Source organism: Pteropus vampyrus, unplaced genomic scaffold (assembly GCF_000151845.1).
Source record: "Pteropus vampyrus isolate Shadow unplaced genomic scaffold, Pvam_2.0 Scaffold101, whole genome shotgun sequence".
Classification (NCBI taxonomy): Eukaryota; Metazoa; Chordata; class Mammalia; order Chiroptera; family Pteropodidae; genus Pteropus; species Pteropus vampyrus.
This window is the reverse complement of record NW_011888882.1, coordinates 5,982,021-6,008,706: the sequence shown is the minus strand read 5'-3', so window position 1 is coordinate 6,008,706 and position 26,686 is coordinate 5,982,021. Positions and strand designations below refer to the sequence as shown.

Sequence of the window (26,686 nt, the reverse complement as noted above, 5' to 3'; positions counted from 1 at the left end):
TGAGGGACAGAAACCTGTGTGGCTGGAGCACAGTGAACGAGGGGGAGAATGGCAAGAGATGGATTTGGAGGAAAGGTGGCCAGATTTTGCAAATAAAAACACAGGACATCCGGTAAAATTTGAATTTCAGATATACAATGAATAATATATCACGGGACATTCTTATATTTTAAAAAATTGATGTGATTATCTGAAATTTAAATTCAACTGAGCATCTTGTGTTTTATCTGACAACCCTCATCGGAAAGGATGCCTGATTCTGACAATATGGGAAGTTAGAAATATGAAAAAACTTTTCACTGCAAGATAGATATGATAACAGAAAATGCATACCTGAATTTACAGGAAATTAAAGGAAATCCAAGATGCCAAAAAAAAAAAAAAAAGAATTAAACTCACACTAGTAAGCTAATCTTTGAGCCATGGAATCCTAGAGGCATTCTATGAAACTGAGACCTCAAGGCTTAAGTTTTAATGGGTAAACTGGGATCAGTAGACAAAGCCTTTGGTGTGTGCAAAGCAGGGAGTAGAAATACAGATCCTCCCACAGAAGTCAAGTTCCTTGGAAGGGCTACAATCTCCATGAAAGGGTAGTTTAGGGAAAAAAAAAATCTGCCTGCTGTCAAAGGGAGATAATGAGAAACCGTATCTTTCTCGGCCTTGGCTCCACGTGAGAGGTAAAAGTCTCCCCTGAAAATTTGTGACGCATCAGAATTTTAAAAAGAACCATTCCCCACAAAATCCTTCTGGAAATTAAAATGTAATCAGTGAAATTTAAAAATCAAGGGATAACATTGTAGTAAATTTTATACATAACCATATACAAAAACTCCACAGATAGGTTAAATAGTTGAAGAGAGAATTTATGATTTAAAAGATAAATCTGAAGAAATTGCCCAGAAAGCTAGTCTGAAATAAAGAGATGGAAAGCGTGGAAGGAATGTTGAGAGATAGGAAAAATGGAATGAAAATGATCTATCATATAACGTAATTAAAATTTCAGATGCAAAGACTAGTAAGAATGAGACAGAAAAAACTATTTAAAGGTAATGATGAGAATTTTCCAGAATTGGTACAAAACAAAAATCTACAGATTTGGGAAGCATAACAAATTCCAAGAAGGATAAACAAAAGAAATCCATAGCTGGATATATTGTAGTCAAACTGCAGAACATTAAAGATAAAGAGATCTTAAAAGAATGTAGAAAGAAAATATTAATTACCTCTAAAAGAAAGCCAGTTACATTTATGGCTGACTTCTCAATAGCAACTGGGAAGCCAGAGTCTTCAGTGGAGTATTTTCAAAACTTACCTATTTTTCCACTTAAAATATTACATTTACAGCAAAATTAAGCAGAAGTACGGAGAGTTCCCACATACCTCTTGCCCCACGCATGCACAGCCTCCCCCACTGCCAACTTTCAGCATCAGAGAGATACATTTATTTCAATTGATGAATCTACACTGACACATCATTATCACCCCAAATCCATAGTTTACATTAGGTCTTGGTGTCATATATGCTATGGATTCGGACAAATGTGTAATGATGTAGTCACCATTATAGTATCATGCAGAATACTTTCATTGCCCTAAAAATTCTCTGTGCTCTACCTATTTATCCCTCTTTCCCTGCTACCCCTTGGAAACCACTAATCTTTTTACTCTCTCTCTAGTTTTGTTTTTCTCAGAATGTCATATAGTTGGAATACAGTATGTAGCCTTTTCACATTGGCTTCTTTTACTTAGTAATAAGCATTTAAGGTTCCTCCATGTCTTTTTGTGGCTTGATAGTTCATTTCTTTGTAGTGATGTATAATACTTTATTGTCTGGATGTACCATAGTTTAATTATCCATTCACCTAATGAAAGACATCTTGGTTGCTTCCAAGTTTTGGCAATTATGAGTAGAGCTGCTATAAGTATCTTTGTGCAGGTTTTTGTGTGGACATACGTTTTCAACTCATTTGGGTAATTACCAAGGAGTATTATTGATGGATCATCTGGTAAGAAGATGTTTACTTTATAAGAAACTGTCAAAGTATCTTTCAAAGCAACTGTACTATTTTGCATTCCAACCAGCAATGAATCAGAGTTCCAGTTTTTCCACATCCTTACCAGCATTTGGTGATTCTGGTGTTTTGGATTTTGGCCATTCTAATAGGTATGAGGTGATATCTCGTTGTTGTTTTAATTTGCATTTCGCTAAGGATATATTATGTGGAGTATTTTTTCATATGTTTACTTTCCATCTGCCTATCTTCTTTAGTGAAGTGTCTCTGTTCAGGTGTTTTGCCTATTTTTGAGTGGGTTATTTGAATTTTAAGAATTCTTTGTATATTTTGAATAATAGTCCTTTATCAGATATGTCTTTTGCAAGTATTTTCTCCCAGTCTGTGGTTTATTTTCTCTTTATCTTGACTGTGTCTTTTGTAGAGCAGAAGTTTTTCATTTTAACAAAGTCCAGCGTATCAATTATTTATTTCATGGATCATGTCTTTGGTGTGGTATCTAAAAAATCATTGCCATATTGAAAGTCAGCTAGGTTTTCTCCTATGTTATCTTCCAGGAGTTTTATGATGTTGCACTTTACATTTTGATCTTTGATCCATTTCGAGTTAACTTTTGTGAAGGGTATAAGGTCTGTGTCTAGATTCATCATTTTGCATGTGGATGTCCAGTTGTTCCAGCGTCATTTGGTGAAAAGATTCGCTCCATTGTATTACATTTGCCCCTTTGTTAAAGATCATTTGACTATATTTATGTGAGTATATTTCTGGGGTCTCTTCTTTTACCAATTCAATACAGTAGGTTTATAGTAGGTCTTGAAATCAAGTAGTGTCCATTTTCTGACTTTGTCCTTTTCCTTCAACATTGTGTTGGCTATTCTGGGTCTTTTGCCCCTCTGAATAAACTTTAGAATCAGTTTGTGTATATCTACAAAATAGCTTATGGGATTTTGATTGAGATTGCATTGAATATATAGATCAAGTTGGGAAGAACTGACAATATTGAATCTTCCTATCCATGAACGTAGAATATCTTTCCATTTATTTAGTTCTTCAATTTCATTCATTCGTTTTGTATTTTTCCTCACATAGATATTGGACATATTCTATTAAGATTTATCTCTAAGTATTTATTTTATTTGTGTGCTAACATAGCTGGTATTGTTCTTTTAATTTCAAATTATACTTGTTCATTGTTGGCATGTATGAAAGCAATTGACTTTTGTATATTAACTTTGTATCCTGCAATTCTGCTATAATCAATTATTAATTCCAGGAGAGTTTTTGTTGATTTTTTTTTGGATTTTCTACAATAGACAGTCATGTCATCTGCAAACAAAGACAGTTTGAGTCTTTCCCAGTCAGTATACTATACTTTTATTTCCCTTTATTGTCTTATTGCATTAGCTAAGGCTTCCAGTATCATGTTAAAAGACAGCAGTGAGAGGGAACATCCTTGTTTTATTATCTGATCTTAGTGGAATATTTCTAGTTTCTCACCATTAGATATGATATAAGCTGTAAGTTTTTATAAATGTTCTTTATCAAGCTGAAGAAATTATCCTTTTTCCTAGTTCACTGAGCGTTTTTAACATAAATAGGTGTTGGATTTTGTCAGATGCTTTTTCTACATCTATTGATATGACTGTGATTTTTCTTCTTTAACCTGTTTATGTGATGGATTACATTAATTGATTTTTGAATGTTGAACAAGACTTTCATACCTTGGATAAATCCCACTTGGTTTGGTGTATAATTCTTTTAATACTTGTGGGATTCAACTTGCTAATATTTTTGTTGAAGATTTTTGCATCTGTGTTCATGAGAAATAAATATTGGTCTGTAGTTTTTTTGTAATATCTTTTTGAAATATTAGGATAATGCTGGCCTCATAGAATGAATTAAGAAGTGTTCTCTTTGCATCTATCTTCTGAAAGAGACTGTAGAGAACCAATAAAATTTCTTCCCATCTGGACCCAATGCTTCCTATTTTGGAAAGTTACTATTTATTGATTCAATTTCTTCATAGAACTAGGCCTATTCAGATTGTCTGTTTTTTTTTTTTATCATCCTATGAATGACCTTCTTCTCCTCTGAAGCCCCTCATTCTTAGCTCAAAATGCCATATATACCTCATTTTAACTCTCTATCTCTAAACCTCTCATGTATGTGGGGTCTCTGACTCTCTTATGTATGTGGGGTTCCCATACACAGATATGTAATTAAATTTGGCTATTTTCTCTTGTTAATCCATCTCATGTAGATTCATTAAACCAGTCAAAAGAACCTTGAAGGTAAAGTTTCTTCCTTCCCAACAACTTGCATGTGGAATCAAAAATAATAATAAGGTCAAGTAGAATAGAGTAGAATGCAGAGAGTAGAATGGTGGTTGCTAGGGGCTGGGGGTGTATGTGTGTGAAAAAATGGGGAGATATTCATCAAATGGTACAAACTTTCAGTTATAAGGTGAATAAATTCTGAGGATCTAATGTACAGCATGGTGATTATAGTTAATAATATTGTACTATATACTTGAAATTTCCTAACATAGTGGTTCTGAAGCATTCTCACTACACACCACACCACACACACACACACACACACACACATATGCACAGACCTATACACACAAGGTAACTATGTGAGGTGATGGATGTGTTAACTTAATTGTGGTAAATATCTCACAATGTATACCTAAATCAAAATCATCATGTTATCTACTTTAAGTACATATAATTTTATTTGTCAATTATACCTTAATAAAGCTGGAAAAAAGAGCTAAATCACTCCTTTTAGAGATTAAGACACAAAGGCTCAGAGAAATTTATATTTACCTAAGGTTACATGGGTTGTATATTTTATTTTTTAAAGAGTCAATCTTGCTACTTCACATTCTAGATTTCTTATACTGCTGCTGCTGCTGCTGAAAAATTGATAATCTTATTTTAAAAATCTCACTCAAATTCAATTTAGTAACTTTTCTTCTAGCATATACATCTTGAAAAAGTCATATAAGACTCCAGATTTCATTTTTCTCAAAGCTCCAGGTGATTTCTAATTATAAAATAATATGTAAAACACATTTCCTTGAATACTGAAGGAAAAGAAAAGAGGCTACAATTTAGTTATCTCAAAATCCATTTATTTTGTTGGGAAAATGATAAAGCGACTTATGTTCATGAAGTTTATAAACAATTCCTTATTTTGAAAGTGTAACTGATATTTCTATTTTATTTATATCAATGTTAATTTTGCTTCTTGAAGCTTTCTAACATTTACTGAGTAATTTTCTTTACTAGAGACTGACTTTTCTACTAAAAATGTTAAAAAGGAAAATGAACAATAGATTTATTAAGTAAAACAAGTTAACTAAATATTCTAAATGGAATTCTAAATGGAATAACCATTTTGCTGAAACACCGAAGTTTAGACAAAGAGCAATAAACATTACAATTATATTAAAACATGCTTACAGAAGAACACTCCTTCCTGCATGACAGAGCTTTGAGTCTATTTGAGGTCTGGCAGCCATGATACGTAATTCAGGAGGGAAAAATATATCAGAGAAGGCCAGAGTTTCAATCTATTTCCTTCCATGCCTCTTAGATAACTCTTGAGATTCTGGTTGTAGTTACCTAAGCAAACTATTCATTAACTGGGTCTATATTTCTAAGAGAGAGAAAGGTCTGTAATTTATGATCAAAGTCAATGGCTCTAAACTGAGGTTCCTTGTATTTTCTGGTCATCTTGGCACCCAGGTATGTGATGAGTTCACATCTCTCCATAAACTGCTCCATCTTCTTCTTATACTTTTTTCTTGTGTATTCAGAACCTTTGGGATTAAAGGCTGTAGAAAATTTTATAGAACTATGAATGTTTTCTGTTAGGTTAGTGAATCATTAAATGACAGAGAAAGAGAACTATGTGTGTGATTGAGCTGAGAATATATCCAATCCCAAATAAAGTTTGGGGGTTATTCTATTTTAGATCATAATTGCCTTTTCACCTTCCTTTATGGCATGGTTTATAGAAAGCTGACTTTATTACTCAGAGTAGTGCTTTAAAAACTAGAAATTCAGTTTTGCACGCCCCCCCATACCATTCAAAAGACCAACCCAGCTCAACAATCCTGTTTATCACATATTAATTATACTACAATTAATGTTAAATTATTTCTGAGTAGTATATTATCAAAAAGACATACCTTTTAGATGAAAAGCTACATAGAGTAGTGCAGATCTCTTTATACTTAAGAAGGGAAATTTGGGCTTTAAGCATCCTGCTGCATTCATTGCTTTAATTAGAGAAGTTGCGATACCCTGTGGGTGGGGAACAATCACATGAATATTTGAGTTTGATTTCTTTTGTTAGTGGCAAATAGATAAAGAGGCTAGTCTTTGTCTCAAATAGCCTCCTGGAGCTGAGAATGAGGCTTATAAAGATGGTTAGATGACCACTTGGCCAACAGGAAAGAAAGACAAAATACAATACATTTGATTAGGAAAAATGAAAATTATCAATTGGCTTAGTGCCAGCTAGGTGATGGATACTTGGGCTTCATTACACAATTCTGTTTTTATATATTTGACATACCGCAAAAACTTAAAAAAGAAAGAAGGGGACATTGGATTTGTGTTGCCTGTCTCTTCTTCCATTGCTCATAACTGGGCAGATTGCCTCCTACTATCTGACAAGGACTTCCAGGGACCACAGTTATCACTGCAGTCAAGATTTGGAGCCCTGAGCAGGCAAAAAAGGTGTGAGGCCCTCTTGATAAAACTTGGCCTTTACAAGAATACTCCTTTCTGGGTGAACCTCATCTTACATTTTGATATTAAACCAGACTAAAGGCCAAACATCTTGGTAAGTTGAAAAAAACAAAGTGATTAAGAATTTATGAGAAAGGTATGAAATTGTACCCTGGACATTATTTTATAAAATTAAAAATAGTGGTTGACTACTAATAAGTTTTAACACATTTAAAAAGAGTTATTTTTAGATATATAAAATGTGACTGCAGTAGATAGCTTCATTGGGATTTGGGGCAAAATATGAGTTTGGTGGTTCAGTTGTAGTGACACCATAATTCAGCTCTTTTAACTAGGGAATAAACCTCTCAAAGACCGAATCTGTACATTTCCAATTAAAAAAATATTTTACAGACACTGAAATTCAAAATAAGAACCAAATTACAAGTCAAATGTAAATAATTTTATGACAGTTTACATTCTCTTCACTTTAGTGCAGGTATTTGGAAAAGCAGGGGCTTTCCGCACATCTTATTTTTCCAATCACTCATAAGCAAAATAGGCTAAAAGTGGATTTGCAGCTTAAAATCAGAAAACTCTGCCTTGAATTTCATCATTATCAAAATAAAATTATTGTTAAAGAAGAAATTGTTGTAGTCTCCTAATATATATATATAGAGAGAGAGAGAGAGAGAAAATCATGTAACTGAACCTGTTCCAGATATCCAGGCAAAGGAAGACTAGTAAGGAATATCGGTTCCTTTAACGGGGGAAGTTTGTGTGGAAGTTTCTGATTCCAATATTTCAATGGCAACCTAAGAACACAAAGCTCATTAGATGGATGTACACAAATATACTCATTGTGTGTATACAGGGATGCAGATATACAAGAGACAACTAGAAGATAAAGTCCATTACCTGTTTTTCTCCACTGCAGAAAATGATACAAGTGGAAAGACACGGTCTCCTAGAAATTCATGACCACCATCTTCTCTTGGATCCCTATCCCTGCTCACCTATTCTCAATTTTCTTAGTTTTCACTGCAACTATATAACATTTTCTTTATTCTCCTCAGACTTCTAACTTTCTCAAATAACTCTCTACACAGATGCCATGCTATGCAAGAGAAGACATCAAAATGGAACTTTCTCAGCGACTTATCACCAGCAAAGGCGCATATACAATCTTCTCTTTTCATGGCAGAGCTTACCTCCCGTCTGAGATTGGTCTCGGCCCATGCTTTGGATCCCCACTCCACCCTCTCTCCAGGTATCTTACTATAGCGATTTCTCCCTTCCTCTCACCTCTGGCATTTCCTTCCCATGCTCGGGATAATTCCCATGCATCTGCTTTAAACACGTTCGTACTTCTTCCCCCATTGGAAAAAAAAAAAAAAGAAGAAAAATCACTTTCACTCCTTCAACCTTATATATCTCTTCCAGCAACTAAAGTCTTCTCTTTTTACAGTTAAACTTCTTCAAACAATGAGCTTCACTAGAGATCACAGACTACTGCACAAATTCCATCTGCAGATGTGACTTGGTTCACACAGTACTTTTAAAAAATTTTTAATCAGTCACAAATGTAAAAAAATTAGAAAAGTTAAAAAAAAATTGGTTTCCAACTTCTTGTATAAAACAAGAATGTCTGGCAGTAGTAGAGGAACTGCTGTTCCCCTTTTGCTGGGGCATGCGTGGTCCAGTTTGCAGCAATCCCCACCACTTCCTGTTGTTTCTCATCCAACCTGCGTCTCTCATGTCCTTCACCTTCTTGATGCTATAAACATCTGTGATTGTAACCTGTGGACTACAGGCAAGGTCTTAATTTCATCACCTTGCATCTACTCCTTGGCACTCTGTAATTGGCTTCCACTCGCCTCACTCAGCTGAAGCCATTCTTGCCAAGATCACCAATGACTTGTTATAACCTAAATCTGACACAGTTTTCAAATCATGTCTTGCTTGATGTCTAAGCAGCACTTAAACCTCTTGACCACACTTTCCAGAAATTCTCTCCCTTCACCTCCTGAAGCCTCCCTCTCCTGGGTCTCCTTTCACCTCTCTGTGGGTTCTTCCTTTTCATTCTCCCTTGCAAGCCTTTCTCCTGATTTTCATTTGTTGGTGTTTTTCAGGGCTAGTCCTAAGGCTGCTGCTTTTCTCACACTGTTCTTCAAAAGTGACCTCAAATGTGCTGTATTATTTTGGACAGGATTACTCCAATAACCTCATAACTGGTAGGTATTCCTGCCTCTAATCCATTATCAACACCAATGATGGTCTCTCTCCAAAGCAAATTTGATTATAATACTCAAAAACAAGTCAATGTATTCATACTGCCCTTTGGATCAAGTCCAAATGATTTAGGGTGATTTTACTTGACCTTCCACACTCTGGCGCTGCTCATTACCTCCAGTCTCACCTCCTGCTCCTTTCCCTCTCCATATCACACCTAGCCATGCTGAATTTCTTGCACTTCAGAGATTGCCTGGGCCAGGTTTGTTTGTAGGTCCCTCTGCTTTGAACCTGTCCCTTTTCCCCTTCATCTAGCCAATTCTCCCTCCTCATTCATGTCTTAGCCCAACAGACAATCCAGTTAGACTTTTGGACTACACTTCCTCAGAACTCCTGTCATTTCCCCACCCTAAACCCCATCACATTCTGTGTTTCTTTGTTTGTTTTTTAGGTATTTCAAGTCTATTTTACCTCAGAGCTTCAGGCTTTGGGACAGCAGGGACCAATCCTTGTTCACCATCACATATGTGTGTATATATATATACATGTGTATGCATATATGTGTGTGTATATGTATATGTATACATATGTATGTAGACGTACACATATATATCCCAGCATGGTACATTGAACATAGAAGATATTCAAGAAATATTTGTGACTTAATGAGTGGTCTCACCTCAAAAATTTCTGGAGTTTTTCACTACTCTCACAAATATATATACGATCACGATATTCTAAGGCATATTTAATGTTACCAGGTACTAGGGCTTCATATCTGAAAGACAAAAAAAAAAAATTCTTTTTTATAATTAAAATGCTGTATAAATAAAATGTCAAAATGTTTTCTTTTTCTCTCTATGCAACTCGAGGACGAAACAGGATATTTTCCAGTTAAACAATAGTGACCTTTTGGCCAAAATGTTAAGATTGTTATATGAATCACTTATTCCGAGTAGAGACACCATCCTGTACTTCCATGAGGGTGAGGACTTGCCTTTGCTTTCCATCCTGGTAGGTCACTGGACAGTAGCCCTGGAGCTCAGCACACTTAGGGAATCGTTTCTTCAGCTCTGACAGAGTCAGCCTTTTGGGAATCATGTCGGCAGATGGGAGTGGATGAGGTGCCAATGGAGGTACGTATAATTCTGGGTTCTCCAAAAATTTCTGTGAAAAAGGGATTATAGTGATGACTATTTAAAAAAGGATACCATGCCAATCAAAAACCCACCGAGGCTCTCCAGCTACTCTTTTCATTTTCAGTAGCAAGGTTTGAGAGCAGCTTTCAGCACCACAACAACTCCTTCTCTGGCTGGAAGTCCCTTATGTAGTACTCCCAAGTGATTTCATTTAAGGTCTCTCCTAATCTCTCTCATTCATTCACCCACTCACTCACCTCATTCATACAAAAAAATATTTTTTGAGCTCCTACTATGTGCCAGGCACTGGAGAGGACACAGTCACCTGCCCACTTGTCTTCCTGTCCTGAAGTATAATTAATTAGTCAGGTGCCTTTTGGCAGATTAGCTTACTTCTCTAGTTTCAGTTATCACTGTAAAATGGAGAAGGCAGACCAAATTTTTGATCTCTAACCTCACTTCTGGTTTTAAACTTCTTCGATTATCATTTAAATAAGCAGGAAGAAATACATGTCTCCTTAATAAAGTGCTCAAAAAAATTCTAATTCTTCAGAGGAAAAGAAATGTTCAGAGGCATCTGATTAGTTTATCACCACCAATCTTTTTATATCATCAAATTATGGCCATTATAATATCAGAGCAAATCTATACTCTTTTCCATTAAATAGAACTATAAAGTATACTGGGAATTCTAGTGATAGAAAAAAATTTTAAAGCACACGAAACATTACTTCATTTCTACTGACTTCGACTTCCCTTCTGCATCCTTAAAGCTGAATCCCCTGGATGTCCTCCTGTGGGCTGAGCCCTGATGCTCAGCATCCCCTCCATTGGTGGGGCTCACCACTGGGTCTCCCTACCTGTTAAGCAGCCTCAGGTTGAGGGCCTATCACTGACCCTGAACTTCTGCTTTGTGACAAAATATGTCATGGAATGCAGTCTCAGGACTGGCCACTGAGTTTCCTTATTGATCCCAGAGACACAGGTTCCAATAATGGGGCTTCTGGTCCCCAGTTCCTGGGTGTTCCCAGCTGCACCCACCCCCTCTTATTTGATGAATTCTGAGTTAGGCATTTTCTTTCCTTAGTAAATATTTGGAGTTAGGAACAGACTTACATTCAGTTTTTCCTGAGAACTCATTTTATAATAGTGCCCTCTGAACTCTGCTGCAAATTCCAAGGATTCAGTCACAGAGCAATCAACTAATTCGTAGGATTCTGCCAGGCTGACAGGACAGAACTGTCCGAATTCGCCCAGGCGAGAGTTCAGTTCTTGAGGTGTGATGCATAACTTGTCAATGCAGGCAGCTTTTCCTATTAATAACAGATTAACTCTTATTCTATGTTTTCATAGAAAGCGTAATTTAAAAAATTAAAATAACTTCAATTACACAAGCACTCCATAAATGCATACACATTTAAAATTCCAAACACTAAAGTAAAAAGTTAGTTTCCCTTCACACCTCTATCTTCGCAATTCCTCCTGAGAGGTAATCACTGTAGCGTTTGTATCCTTTTCAGATTTTCTCTAGACATTTGCATGTACCCGTGTTTTTTGCATATAGTATGCTTATGCCACTATACTGTAAACATTCTGTAACTTTTTTTATCAGTTAGTTATGGTCTTTGTCATCTTTCCATACGATTTACCTAATTATTTTTAATTGATGCACAGTATTCCATTGTATAAATATACATATAGCTTACTTAGCCACCTATCTGTTGATGAATAATTTGGTTGTTTTTAATTCTTAGCTGTTACAAATTGACTCTATGTATGTTATAAACAATATATAGCTATACACACATATATGTATGTGCATATATACATACCCACTCATACACATATAAATCTGCTACATATTTTTAATTTTTCTATGGATAGATTTTGGGAAGTGAAAATAGTTTGCTGACATGATGTTACTGACAAAAATCTCCCCTGTACCCAGAAGCCACCCAAGAGAAGGGAAAAAACATTTATCCAAAAGTAATTAGGTTTATCCTAAAGAGTATTTTAAAAAGAAAGAGCCCAAGTTCCTTCAATGGACAAGTTTAGGAGTTTTCTCTCCAATACAAGGCAGAGAGGCAGGTATACGTGGAGTAACGCAGTGGATACCATGGTGCCCCATCCAGATTCCCCTTCAGGGTGCACGTACCCGTCCTCCAGCTGCTGGGAATGAACACTGGTGTTGGGGTCTCAGAGTTGCACTGGAAATTGCCCCTCTGTCACAGGTTATACACTCTCCTAGAGTGACTTATGGTCAATGACAGGGCAACAGGAGGATATAAAGCTTGGTCTCTCTCCCCAATTTGGGAAAAACTGAAAATCCATTTCTACTACACAGTAGGTTAGTTTCTTCCTTTTCCCAATTCTACTGTCCTCACTTCCTCACAGGGCTATCTCCTGATTAGGGTTGTCAGATAAAATACAGGATGCCCCCATGCAATATTTTGGACATACTTAGACGAAAAAATTATTTGTTGTTTATCTGAAATTCAAATTTAACTGGGCATCCTGTATTTTTTATTTTCTAAATCTGGCAACTCTACTGAGATTACTTCCTGATGAAGCTTCTGCACACAACTTTTCATCTTGTGCCTTTTTCTAGGGAACCCAATCTAAGGTAGGGAGGGTGAAATATGGTAACAGAAAAATAAATGAGGCACAATTTTTGCTTTCAAAGTCTGCTGTGGAATGTTTCACTACTGTGATGATACTATCTAAAACTTATTGGGAGTAGGTTTCTAAAAATTCAATTCTTCTTTTGCATTCTTATCTTCATGCCTTATACTACTCAGGTGAAAACAAATTCCCAATCTGCAGACAAACAGGAACCAGAGATACCGCTTATGCTCAAATAATGAAATAAGACAAGATTCAATGATGCAATCATTATCAGAATCCTCACTGCATTTTTCCTTATTCAAGATTCTCTTAGCCACATTGCTCTCTCATACCTTATTATAGCTCCCCTATAGTTTCCAAAGTTTAACAAAGTCATTAAACAGATGTCTGTGAGACCCCTACAGATAAATTCTTTGAAGCCATCACTCCTTTTAGAGATATCAGATGTAGATAACTTTTCTTCTATTGTGTGTATTTTTGGAGAAAAATCAAAAAACTTATAGGAGTATATAATCAAACATTTTCTTTCATGGATTCCAAACATGGATTAAAGGACATTTTGTGCTCGTTTAATTTTTTATAGACTCAACATTTATATTATATCATTATGAATGTAAATAGTAAAATTTAATTCTAGATTCTGAAACAAAATTTTGCCAAGTGCCATTCCACAGACCACTGCCCTCATCTAACTACCATTCTTGAAACCAGCTTCTTACGTGGCATTCCAAACACTATAAACTCTTCTAGTGAGAGACCATGCATTATTTTTATGTGCTAGGTTCACAAAGGCACTCAATAAACGATAGCTTGAGCAGCAGCAGTCATTTATTAGAACAAACATACCCACCCACAATTGGATAGTACTCTATATTTAATATACTGATTAAATTGTGGGGAAAATGTTCACATTGAATGAGCCAGGCATGAGTAGACTTTAAATTTATATTTTATTCTCTTTTAACAGGTAAATGTTTTCTTACCTGCTTTTATTTTTTCCAGGTATATCTGCACATATTCATTCACCATTTGAATGTGCTTACTGACTTCATTCCACACCCACCATTTGCTGTGAAATCCATCAATCACATACCAGTTCTGATGTTGTTCTTGATAATATTGCTTAATCTCAACAATATTTTTATGGTACTTTGAGTTCTTGACAGCTATAATCTGTGTGCTGTTGTGTAATGGATAAGGCAAGCTAATAGAGAAACAGAAGAGGAATTGCAAAAGCTGTTTAAAACATACTTTTTTTCTGGATGATTAAAGTTCATTCCTTTATTATTGTTTTCATCACATTCATTACCTTTGTTCCTTTTTTTTTTCCAGAAGCAATCTTCTGAAAATTTCCTTGGAAGGCACATCCAACTCGAAGATGGCCATGGGGATGATCGACCTGGCTTCCAGGAGACTCATCTGATACCCAGTTACTGGGTACCCATCGATGACAACACTAAGGAGAGACAGGGAAATAAAAACAGAAGGAGAGACAGGGAAATAAAAATGCCACATTTCTTTCCTCTCCTACCTTCCTTTCTGTCTTCTAGAACTAATCTGTTTCTTTTGGAGAAGCCCCATGCTCTTCCTTACATAACTTGATTTATCTTCTTTGTGCTTTGTCCTCTTTATCTCTACATTTTTAATTTCAGTCAGTCCAAGATCCAAGAGAAGGGCAGCGTATATATGGACACAGCTCTGAATTTGTACATTTAGCATCAGAGAGCCAGGTTTTGGCAAGATTCGAGAGAGAACACGCATAACGACTTGAATATTGTGTTATTTAACTGAGGAGACTGGGATGTGGAAGGAGAAATGGGAAGCTGGTGAGAAAAGCCCTATGCTATCTGGAAGAGAATCATTCCATCAGGACCCATCATGCCTCTGAGCAGGAATAATGGAGAATTTAAGTTAGTCCAACACTCTGAGATAAGAAGAGTGTTAACTATCAAACTGAGAGGAGGAATAAAAGCTGTCTGCAAATTCTGAGGAGAGTGGCCCCTAAAGTCGGGAAACTCATTCTGAGGTGGGAACGAGCTGGACATACTGGCTGATGGTCATCAAGAAGGCCTAATCTAGGGTACGTCACAGGATGCCTTTCAGCCAAGTCTCTAGGCACTAACTAGTTCTAAGTTCCATGGCCTAGAGGACTGGAAGTTAACAGACAGGCAAACCTATAGAGAATGTATGGGGGTGCTGCTGCTGTTTTTTTTAACCAGACAGTGAATGGGCAGTCACTGTCCTGGTATTCCCAGTAGCAGGGAAGAACAAGAAGGCTCCTAATACAAAACAACCTTGAGTAAATCATGGGGATTCTAGGTCAGTGACCTAGGCTTTAGAACAGACTCTTAAGTTTCACTGGATTTTACTACTAGGTGTGACCAGTGGCTGTGCCAGAGGAGCAATGGTTGAGTAGAGGAGTGTAAATTAAAGAGAGAGCTCAAGCACAGAGCTCTCCTGTATAGATGTGGCATTAAGGTTGGGGCACTGCTACCTCTGCAGTGAGATGGGCCAGTGAGAGAATATCTGCACTGGACCACTACCATCTGGGGGCCAGGGAAGAGCCATTCCATCACTCCATGAGGCAGTGAGAAGCTCTCCTGGGCTGTGAAAGTCACACCAGCCTCCTTGGTGGACTCTGTAAGGCTGGAGACTTCTGGACAACTCAGGGGTTGCTGCAGGGAGTGACGTGGCCTCCTTGCTTTTCTGGCACACGAGTGTTCAAGCCAAGTTTTAGCTTGACAGAAAATTAAAGTATGTAACCACATAGGTGCCCAAAGTTTGAGAAGCATATCATACCCTTTACAAGAGCTTTAAACCTTTTTTTTTTTAAAGATAAGTCTTTTGAATTCCAGTGAGTAATTGCTTAGAAGAGTTAACCCTCCCACCACCCCCCAGTACCCACTTACCCTGCAGTATTACATATACTTTCCATCAGAGATATTTCTAAGGCTTTAATAGCCAGTTCGTCAGGTGCTACCATTCCTTTATGAAGATGCCAGTTTAGCATAAGTGCCAGCTCGGTGTTTGGTTGGTTAGTTAATATGTAACGCAAAGCTTCTCCTATTGACAAACGCTTTAAGCCATATTCACTTGAAAATTTGTGGGCAACTGAAAAACATTAAAACTTTAAACTTACTCCATTTCAAAAATTCATCAGTTAACCTTAGTTTCAGATTCTGGTTAATTGATATCAGTAGGAAACTCATCTTCATATTTCTCAAAGAAATTTTGAAGTTAAAATTGCTACATTTTACTGAATATTGTCAAAAGGTCAATCATTATTAGTACTTCAGGTAAGTGGTTGATGGGTCTGGGTAATGAGCCAACTCTGTGAGGTTTTTTTTTTTCATAACTGAACCAACATTTAAATTTTCTCTTCCTTCGGCATGAAGTAGCAAAATTTTTGAGAGCTATCCAAGGCATCTGATGTGTACTATTAGTATTTGGTACTATGTCCAAAATAACTCAGTTAATCCTCTAGGAAACAATTTTTTTTAAGAATAATAATGGCATATCTGACATTTTAATAGTAATTTACAACTTTGTGAGACAATTTTTCTTCTGTGATTTTATTTGATATTTTCAACTATTCTGTCAGATGGGTAGAATGAATATTGTAATGCCAATTTTTTAGATCAGAGAACTGAAGCCCAATTCAATGGAATTCAAGATCATGTAGATGCTGCCATTGGTAGAAAGAGGACTCATATTGGCCTCTGCTTCTCTTAAATGAGACCAAGCAATGGCTTGCAGTAACTAGTATTAAATGTGGGTGTGCTGTGTTGGGGTCTACATACCCTGCCTCACCGCTGTCTGGAGACGGCAGTGTGTAGAGAACATTGAGAAAGAGAGCGTGTCCAATCCCATGGGAATGCGAATTAACTGACCATAGTCAGGGCCACTCAGAAGGGAAGCCCCTGTGAGAGCAGCAGAACCCTTAATCTCGACTTTGCCACAAATCCTGGAGTCAGATCTACTTTTTTAAAGTTCTAAAAATAATTAAGCAAATTAACCTCTCTTTCAATAAAGAAATGAGAAATCGGATCATCTTGTCTTCTCTCATTTTCACTTTTTGCTGTGGTTGTGGGATCTTATTTTGAATGTCAATGTTCTTTCTGCTTTGCTTTGGGAAATATCATTATCTTTGTGAACATTTAGAATACGACTATTACAGAGTTGTCATATTAAGAAGTTTAAATGGGTGAAACAAACTTTTCATCTAAAGAGGTGAAATACAAAACTCCCCTTTATTGTTCCTGGTGACAGATTAATCTTGACTCCCCATCTCTTCCCTCCATTTTCTATTTAGTCATTAAGTCCTGTTGTTTTCCTTTAAAATATCTCCTGCATCTGTCCTTTCTTTTCTAATCTCATTGCAACCAAACACTGTTCATGTTTTCATGTCATCTTGAAATACTACACCAATCTATTGTTGGACTATTTGCCTTTATAAAAAACCACACACACTCTAAAGTTATATAAAATTCAAACATTACAGGAATATATTTACCAAATGCCTTTTCAGCAATAATTAAGATAATGGAATTTTACTCTTTATTAATACAGTAGATTATATTTATAAAATCTTTAAAAATAATTTTATGCTAATTTATCTGTGTATGTAAGTAATATTAGTTTATAATTTCTTGTATTCTCTTTGTCAGGTTTTGATATCAGGGTTATGCTAATTTAAAAATGAACTGGTATTCTTTATACCTTTTGAATTACATGGATTATATTCATTAATAAAAAAAAACAAAAATAAATTCAGAAGCTTACTGTCTTTTCCCTTGCTCTGAAAACTTATAAAAACACAGGAAGTAACTCCTGAACTTTTAACCCTTTGAAAGTTTGCTATAATTTTCCTCTACAACTAATTGTCCTGGGCTGCTTTGGAGTGAGGCTGTATTTTTGAATGTCTACTCTTCAATGGTTATTGGCCTTTTTAGGTTTTCTATCTCTTTTTAAGTCAGTTTTGGTAGTTGGTTTCCTAGAGAAGCTACTTTTCAGGAGATTCATTTATGCTTATAGGTAACAAAGGCAAACATACACTTACCTGTAGTTTTCCCAGATCTTGGAGGACCCACAATTGCAATCCTAATGGGCACAGTGGGCTTAGGTTTGGGTTGGCGGATATATTTGATTGGGTTCTTCATAAATTTTTCTTTAGTTTGCTTACTAGACAAAAAATAAATATACTGACGATGTATTACAGGATAAACTGCATTCTCCGAATTTTCAATTGGCTTGGTTATCTCTCCTTCGCTTAACTGCAATACATATACAATTGAATTTGTAAGTTACCTTTACTTTATATAGCATTTCCCCAAAACACATTTGAAAAACAACAATTTGTAAAATAAGAAAATTTTTCTTATAGATAAGAAAATTATAATCAAATACTGTTATTAAAAAACTGTGTAAAAAGAACAAATTATTTTATACCCACATGCAATTAATGATATCTTTTTAAAATGACTTTTAGTTTTTGACAATTATAGTTTTTCTAGTTCCTTTCTCACATCCAAGTACTAACCAGGCCCGACCCTGCTTAGCTCCGGAGATCAGACGAGATCGGGTATGGTTCAGGGTGGTATGGCCATAGACTCTATTTCCTTTCTAATGTCTTTAGTGTATACTGAATATTTTTGCCAAAGAATATAAAGTTGTTTGAACATATTCATGGGACAATTTATTTTTACAAACAGGTCTATTCCTAAGGTGGTGTTATGGATGGAAATGTGCTCCTCAAAATTCATAGGTTAAAACCCTAACACTGTGAGTGACTGTATTTGGAGATAGGTCTTTAAGGAGGTAATTAAGGTTAAATGAGTTAGAAGAGTGGAGCCCTAATCCAAGAGGACTGGTGTCCTTATAAGAAAAGGAAGAGACATCAGGTGTGCATGAGCACAGTGGAAAGGCCATGTGAGGACACACTGAGAAGTGGTTGTCTATAAGCTAGCAAGAGAGGCCTCACCAGAAAACCGTCCCACTGACCTCGGTCTTGGACTTGCAGCCTCCGGAATTGTGACAAAATAAATTTCTATTGTTTAAGCCACCCAGTTTGTGGTATTCTATTACGGTAGCTGGAGTAGACAGGTGGGGTCCTGGGTTATTTTTTTAGGATATACTGGTAGGACAAATCCCATTGGCTTCTCTTCCACATTTTTATACAGACAAAATCCCACTCATATAAACATCAACAGCAGCCACAAAAGGGAAAAATACACCTAAGAGGCAGCCTAAAATGTAGGGGAGGAATGGAGTGGAAGGAGTGGTCCCACATCATTGCATTGGTGATGATGAGAACTGGGTAATTAACTGATGCTAGGTTTGAATATCTTTTTTTATAGCATAAGATGGGCAAGCATCAGCCATCCCTGGATACGAAAGAGTAGATGTGAAACAGTATGGTAATATTACTCCTCCCCCAGAGCTACACCAGGACTGTTATCACCATTCAATGGTATTGTCAACATCATCATTCTTAGGCTGGAGTGGCGTTCATGGCTGGGAGTAAATGCTAAGGATAAGAAGAAATTCAGGGATAGGGTGCCAATGTCTGCTCTGTTTTATGCTTGGTAATAAAAGAAAGCTGGAAGTTTAATTATTCCACTTCAAATTCCTTACAGTAGTTTCTGTTGTTGCCCCAAATATCTAGCATGTATCCTTTCTCCTCTGTACGTCAGAATACCTATAGTGTTATGAAATCAGAAATATCAAATTGTCAGGCACCAGAAAGATTCCCAACAGCCCTGAAAAAATGATTCCTTATATGCTTAAACCCTTCCTATAACCATGTGCTCATTTCTCCACAAGGTATTTCTGTACAATCCTAATTATAGGGTTCTGACTTTGCCTGCTTCTTTCCCTCTCTTGACCATCTCAGAGAGCTTAGGGCATGATTATTTTTCACAAGCTTTCCAGGTTATTCTAATACATGCTTAACTCTATCCAATTCTCTATGGAGGGAACTTTGTGTTATTATATTTTAGCATGATATTTGAGGATACATCAAGGATCTACTGAGATCCTATGGTTAAGGTAAATAAGATAGCATAATTAAGTAGAACTGAAATGGATTGTGTCAAGAAGGAGGTTTCAAGTAACATGCACATGGCTTCATTTTGGATCTGTCCTCTAATAATCAGTGACCAATAATAGTAATACATATTACTAACAGCAATAACTCATATTAATTGAGTACTTATAAAAAAATCAATCACTGTTACAAGCACTTTACAGTAATTAACTCATTTAATCACTGTAACAGTATTGTAAGGTAGGGACTATTCTTACTCCCATTGCGCAAATGGGAATGGCTCTGAGAGGTTAAGTAATTCATTCAGGGTAACTCGGCTAGTAAGTGGTGGTTCCGAATTCAGACAGTCTGGCTCCAGAGGGAATGCTCTTCTCCATTGTGCTACATCACTGATGGAAGTAAGAAGGTATGCTGGTCAAGTGGGCAGATCACTACTACATGACATTCTTTTATTGTCTTTATAGTGCTTAATACTATCTGACGAGAACCTCTTTGTTTACTTATTTATTGCCTATCCTCCCTCCCTAACCCAACTAGAATATAAGCTCCATGACAGAAGAAACCTTGCCTGTTTTGTTCACTACTTTTGTTCACTACTTTATTCTCAGGGACTAGAACAGTGGCTGGCACATTTGTTGAAAACCATCCCACATTTGAAGTTATTGAATTCCAATAGGATTAAATCTGTTGATCTACATTGCATCAAAATACAGTACTTAGAAATAAGTAATATTAATGGCACATTTTGTATGATGTCTCACACTTTCCGGAGGGCTTTATACTCTTACATTTGATCATAGTGGCCTGGTGGCATTATTCTTCCATCTTACAGGTGAAGAAACAGAATCAAAGAGGTTACATGACTTGCCTAAAATCAGATAGCAAATTGTTATCAGAGCTTGGCTCTCTAGATGTTTAGCTTAAAAATATTTTCACTACTGTCTGCTTCTGCTACAAAGTTAAAGAAAAAAGAAATAAAAGAAAGAACATGGCTTTCAGCTACACTTTCTGACATTACCTTTACAGGGTCCCAGTAGCCAAACGTGCTTATATATTTATAGGTAAAGCTGAGCATTTTCTGGGCAAGGTGTAATGATATTGGATAACATTTCTCAAAAATGCTTGCACGATTCTCCACCAGTGGTTTCAGTTTCTTATTCAACATATATTGTACAATGTGAAGTTTCCGAGCTCCATTAATGAAAATTACTGGTATTAAACACTTCTCAAATTCTTCCTGAGGGGAAAAATCATAAAACCAAATATTTTTAGTGGGAAGAAGGCTGGTAGTATTCAGACACAGCATATAGACATTGCTGGTGACTGACTACATCAGTCTAGAGCACAAATATTTTTCAGTTTCCTAGTGACTGCATGTTGGCAGCTAAAATCTTTGGCGCTATGCGGCTTCCAAGCTGCCCTTGATTTAGTAACTTGTTTTCATAATTGTAAGCGGTGCTGACAAAAGGGAATATAGCCCTAAAATACACATTTCTTTTGAAATGTTAAAAAGAAACCAAGGCATAAACCAAATTTCTTTTGTTTCATTCTCAAATGTCACTTTTCAAATTAAGAAAAATGAAAGAAAAGTAATAACCTGTATTATTTGTAAATTACTTATATCTGCTTCAAATTTGTCTCCCAGTTCACCTCTCAAGCGTTCAAGTGCATCAACTTCCTGTTCTTCTTCTTCCTCGCTCATCACTTCCTCATCTTTTGGAAATTCATCTTCAAGGATGTTGTCAATATCATCGTCATCTTCTTCAGGTTCTTCTTCACTAATTTCTTCATCTTCTCTAACAACCTAAGGGAGAAAATATTCCCTTTCACTTTACGTATAAAATAGGTAACAAATGACACTGCTAACTAATCATCTGGAATATTTTTTAATAACTGAATTTTAGTTGGTATGGTATGGCAACACTCATCTAGTAACATAATAAAATTTTAAATATCAGGCACCCAGAAATTTAATACCTTCAGACTCCGACACCATAGTGATCCCATATATAAATAAATAAATAAGCTATTAAAGGCTATTTATGTCTATGGTTGTCAGAATGTGACATGTTTTTGATGGTCTTCAGTAAAAATATTTAATTCAACTCAAAGAGTATAAAGCACTCATTAGCTGTGTTAGCTTAGGCAGGATCTATTTCTTCAACTGTAACATAGGAATAATAAAACTACCTACCTCACAAGGTTGTTGGGAATATTAATTAAGTTAATATATGTAAATCCCTTTAAAAAGTGTCTGGCACATAGTAAGCATGCAAATGATAGCTATTATTGCTATTATAGTTATTATTGTTACTTTATATAAAACACTGTATGAATAGAACAGTATAGGCCCTCTGGGAGGTTATAGCCTATCTGAGGAAACAAGAATGATACAAAAATGATTATTAAAGACTGTGACAGGATATTGATACTAAGTGGTATTGTATAGGCTTTAAGTGTTACGTAGTTCAGTTGGCATAAAACTGAACCCTATAATATTGATCCTAGTGCACTGCCTCCACATTCTTCTCCCTGAAGTATTCCTTATCTCAGAGCACTACTTTCCAGCTGGAAACCTGAAAATTCTCTTGACTCCTCGCTCTCCATCTCTGCACATCCAGTTTCTAAGGACTGTCATCTGAAACAATGCTCGAAACCCCCTCTTTTCCAGTCCCACTCCACTGTGTGCTTTCTCATGATCTCTTTTTTAAAAATTTTATTTTATTATTAGTTTCAAGTATACAGTACATTGGTTAGACATTTACATAGTTTATAAAACCAGTATATAACCAATTGCTCTTTCTCTCTTCTGGCTCTATCTATCTCATTATCTCTTGCCTGCAATCTTCTGATTAGCTCGAGTTTTTCTAATCGAACTGATTAGAGCCTGATTCCTTTAAAAAGTTTCTGGAGCTGGGATGTGAACTTGAAGCTGCAGGGAGGAAGACAAGAAGATAAGGCCCCATTCTTGCTTTGTGCCTAGACTCCTCTCTACAAAAGGAGCTTGGCAATGAGATAGTGTTTCTCAGTTCTGGTTCTATTTTATTTGAATTGTGAAACCATTTGGTCCTCTTAATCCTTTTTTCTTTTTGTTATATTTTGACAATTTTTTATCCTGAGATTTTCTAAGGATCACTGAAAGTATGGTAAAATGAGTTCACATTACAAATGGGGACATCTTAGTTCCGGATGAACTTGTGTTCACCTTTCTGGCTCTACTTAGTGGCTCTTTCAACTTGTTTCTTAACTTAAAAAAATTAAACTACATAAGTTTTAAAAGGAATTCAGTTTTACTATGAAGATAAAATTATACAGTATTATATAGGTTAAAAAGTCTCTCTTCACATTCTCATCTCTTTTCTAGTGTCCCATATGGAAACGATTTAGTTAACAATTTGATTAGGATTCTTTTAGATGTTTATACACACAGATGATTTTATTTTAAAATATAAATGAGATTTTTAAATTTTCTACAGCATGTTTTAAAGATAATTTAGCAATATATTTAAATTTATTTCCGTATCATGACATGTATTTCATTATTTTTATTTAGCCATTCTTATATATTTTTTTAAATGTGAGGGTTTTGTTGTTGTTCTATAGAAACCGGTTTAGGAAGTAACAAAATTAACAGTAAAAGGCAGCCACTTCTGACTCCTGTGATGTTCGATGTCTCTTTCCTGCTAGTGATGATGAGAAATTTACCAAACTTACATCATTTCTCTTCTCTTCCTCTTTTGCCTATTCCCCAGTTTTAGTCATATTTTTAATTCTTAATTCTGCTTTGAGTGCCTATACCATTAAATATTAACTCCAAATCTCTATTTATTGAGTTACCATTTTTAGATGTGTGTTTTGATTCCCCACAATTCCAGAGGATGTCCTTACTCTTTGTTCCACTTTTCCCTGTCTTTAGTTCCTAGATTTTTGTCTCCAATACTATTACATATCTGTCTTGTTACTCTAGACAAGTATTTAGTGCTTCGTGTAGAAAGTGATTCTAAAAATTGAAAGCAAACAGCATTTGATTGATTTTGAAAATAGAAATCCAATAAACGGAACCTACTATATTTAACTATGTAACCCTTATTCACTACGGCCACAGATAGTGACAGAGGGGCTGCAACTTTCTATCAGTTTCATTTTTGTTCTCTGGTTTTTCACAGCAGCCTGTTTTTGTTTCATGGATAAAAGTTCTTGAATTTCTAAGGGAAACTGGAATTTTTTAAATGTTTAATGATTCCTGTATTGTTTATTTGTTTGAGTCAATTGTTTTATTTGTTCATCTTGGTTCTGCTTTGTGCTGATAATTTTCTTCAAGTGTATGGTAATTCTTGTTTGTCCTTTCATTTTTATGAATGAAGGACCAAGTTGACTAATTCAGAACAACTGCAAGCTCTGGGTATCTGAGTAGAGTAGGTTGTATTATTCTTTCATTTAAAATGTGAAGATGAGAAGAGGTAGGCAGGCTGGATCTTGCCCCAAATAATGAAGGGCACCAATCAGCATCCTTTGGCACCTAGCATCTTCTAAGCAGATTATTTAACTACTTTAGCAATTATTTACCATTTTTTTTTCATGGGGCAAATGTCACTGTTCCGTGAGAAACTGGTGGCAGGAATCTTAAATGATTTTTTTTTTTTTGGTCATTTACCTCTCAGACTTTCTAGATAAAGTATATTAAAATAATGAGTTTTCTTATTTTTCAACATGTATGCTATTTCTTGCTCTTACCACATTGCTTTGCTAGTTATTACCTTAAAATGTTGAAAAATTTTAAGATTAACATCTTAAAAATCTTCACAGCAGACCATTTAAGAAAACCACAAGTTAATTATTCTTAGGGAAAAAAAGATTTTGTTTTTCTGTAAATGGAAATTTGATCTTTTGGAACAGTGCTTTCTTTCCCCCTGACATCTAGCATCTTTTGGTCCTTATGTGGAGATGCATGTTCTAAAATTCATGGCTTCAGAGATGTGCCTCCAGTATGAAGGAATAAGTTCATTTAGCCTCTAATAATAACCATAACCATAAACCATTAATGAAACACACACACACACACACACACACACACACACACACACACACACACACTCTCTCTCTCTCTTGCTTACTCGAAGGGCTCTAGAAGAGTGAACAAAGGCAGATTTTGAAAATTTGGAGAAAGCAATTGGCTTAGGGTGAGTTCTCTGATTTTTTGCATTTGTTCAGAGGGCAGCTTCCATTAGTATGGTGGTGGCAAAGAGTGACTAAACTTCTGGTAGAAAGCTTGCTGTCTTTCCAGCTGGAGCAACCAGGGGAAGGAGCCACAACCAGGGTACTAGAGAGTGAGAGTAAACTCCAGCGTTGAGAGAGCCAGAGAAAGAAACACCAAATTCCATTTGTAAAGATTGCCTGAATCTCTGTCTACTCTCTGAACCATGTATATACGTACTGTTTGAGAACAGTATAAGCTGAACTGCCACCCATTGCAGGCATGATGGAGTTTGCAGGTTTAGTCTTATCAAGTTAATTACCTGCTAACACAAAAACATCAGCCCTCTCGGGAGGCATGTAACAGAATCCAGAATCTTCACAACATAATATTAATAATTCTGGGATATAATCCAAAAGTAGGATCATGAGATGTGATCCACTCTCATAAAGAAAGATAATTATCAAATTCCCAATCCATCTGTTAGAGTTACCAAACAAAAACTTTAAAGCAGTTATTACCGTTGTGATTAATGAGGAAAAGTAAAATGCACTTATAATAAAAGATAGGAAATTCCAGGAGGAAATAAAAAATATTTAAAACAAACAAACAAAAGTTTTAGAACTAAAAATTATAATATTTGAAATAAATATTGGGTGGGCTTAATGGTAGAATGGAGATGACAGAGGGAAAAATCTGAATTTGAAGGCAGATCAATAGAAACTATCCAACTTAAAGAGAGAAAAAATAGAAAAAATTGACACCTCCAGAGACATGTAGAATAATAGTGAAATATTTGACCTACGTGTAATTGGTTTTTGGAAGAAGACAGAGAGCAAATGAGTCAGAAAAAATATCTGAAGAAATTACGTTCAAGGTTTTCCCAAATTTAATGAAAGACATAAATTTACTGATTAAAGAAGCTTCGTGAAACAAACTAGAGAAATATGAAGAAAATAACATGTAAAATTGAAAAGCAAAAATACAGGGAAAAAAATCTTTAAAGGAGCCAGAGAAAAACAATATAGGAAAGCAATTCAGGTAACCACATACTTCCTATACCTCTGAATCCCATCATACCAGAGGAATGAATGAAGAACACCAGAAATAGTCAATATTTGGATAAATATAAAAGAGGATTTACTTTTCTCTTAATGTATTTAAAATACATGTGACTCTTTAAAACAAAAACTATAATTTTTTTTCTTGTGGAGTTTATAATGTATTTGGTTGTAAAATACATGACAACTAGAACATAAAGGATGCTGGCAGAGTCGGGGTGAGGGTAAATGGACTTAAACAGTCACGATGTTTCTATAATATTACATGGAATAATAACTGACTCTAAGTAGAGTTTGAAAAGCTAAGGATGTATGTGTAATTTGAGAGCAACCACTAAAAAATAATGCATGGAAGTATATCTAAAAAGCCAAGGGATAATTAAAATGGATTTCTAAAATATATTGAAATCATCATAAAGAAGGCTAGAGAGGGGAATGAGAAAAGACAAACAGAAAGCAAATAAAATTCATGGTCTCAAGAGAATTAGGACTAGATTTGGGGTAAGCTGTCATAACTCTCAGTAGGGGGAGGCAGGGAGAAGGCTACATCTAGATGGAACATTATGCCAGGAGAGTGGTGGACATTATAGTCAGAATGCTTACAATTAGGGAGGAAATGAGAGAAAAATAAAT

At 35.8% G+C, this 26,686-nt stretch overlaps 1 protein-coding gene across 1 annotated transcript in view; it reads right to left on the bottom strand.

Moving 5' to 3' along the window:
• Nucleotides 1-5,134: 5,134 nt before the first annotated feature.
• Nucleotides 5,135-26,686, bottom strand: part of AK9 (adenylate kinase 9) — a 110,864-nt gene continuing 89,312 nt past the window's right edge. Inside the window, 14 exon segments of the mRNA XM_023533389.1 lie at nt 5,135-5,856; nt 6,214-6,328; nt 7,470-7,572; nt 9,669-9,767; nt 9,987-10,156; nt 11,245-11,441; nt 13,737-13,957; nt 14,063-14,209; nt 15,663-15,864; nt 17,813-18,026; nt 20,817-21,035; nt 21,396-21,602; nt 23,513-23,539; nt 24,883-24,920. Coding sequence (XP_023389157.1) covers nt 5,654-5,856; nt 6,214-6,328; nt 7,470-7,572; nt 9,669-9,767; nt 9,987-10,156; nt 11,245-11,441; nt 13,737-13,957; nt 14,063-14,209; nt 15,663-15,864; nt 17,813-18,026; nt 20,817-21,035; nt 21,396-21,602; nt 23,513-23,539; nt 24,883-24,920 — 2,162 coding nt within the window. The 3' untranslated portion in view covers nt 5,135-5,653.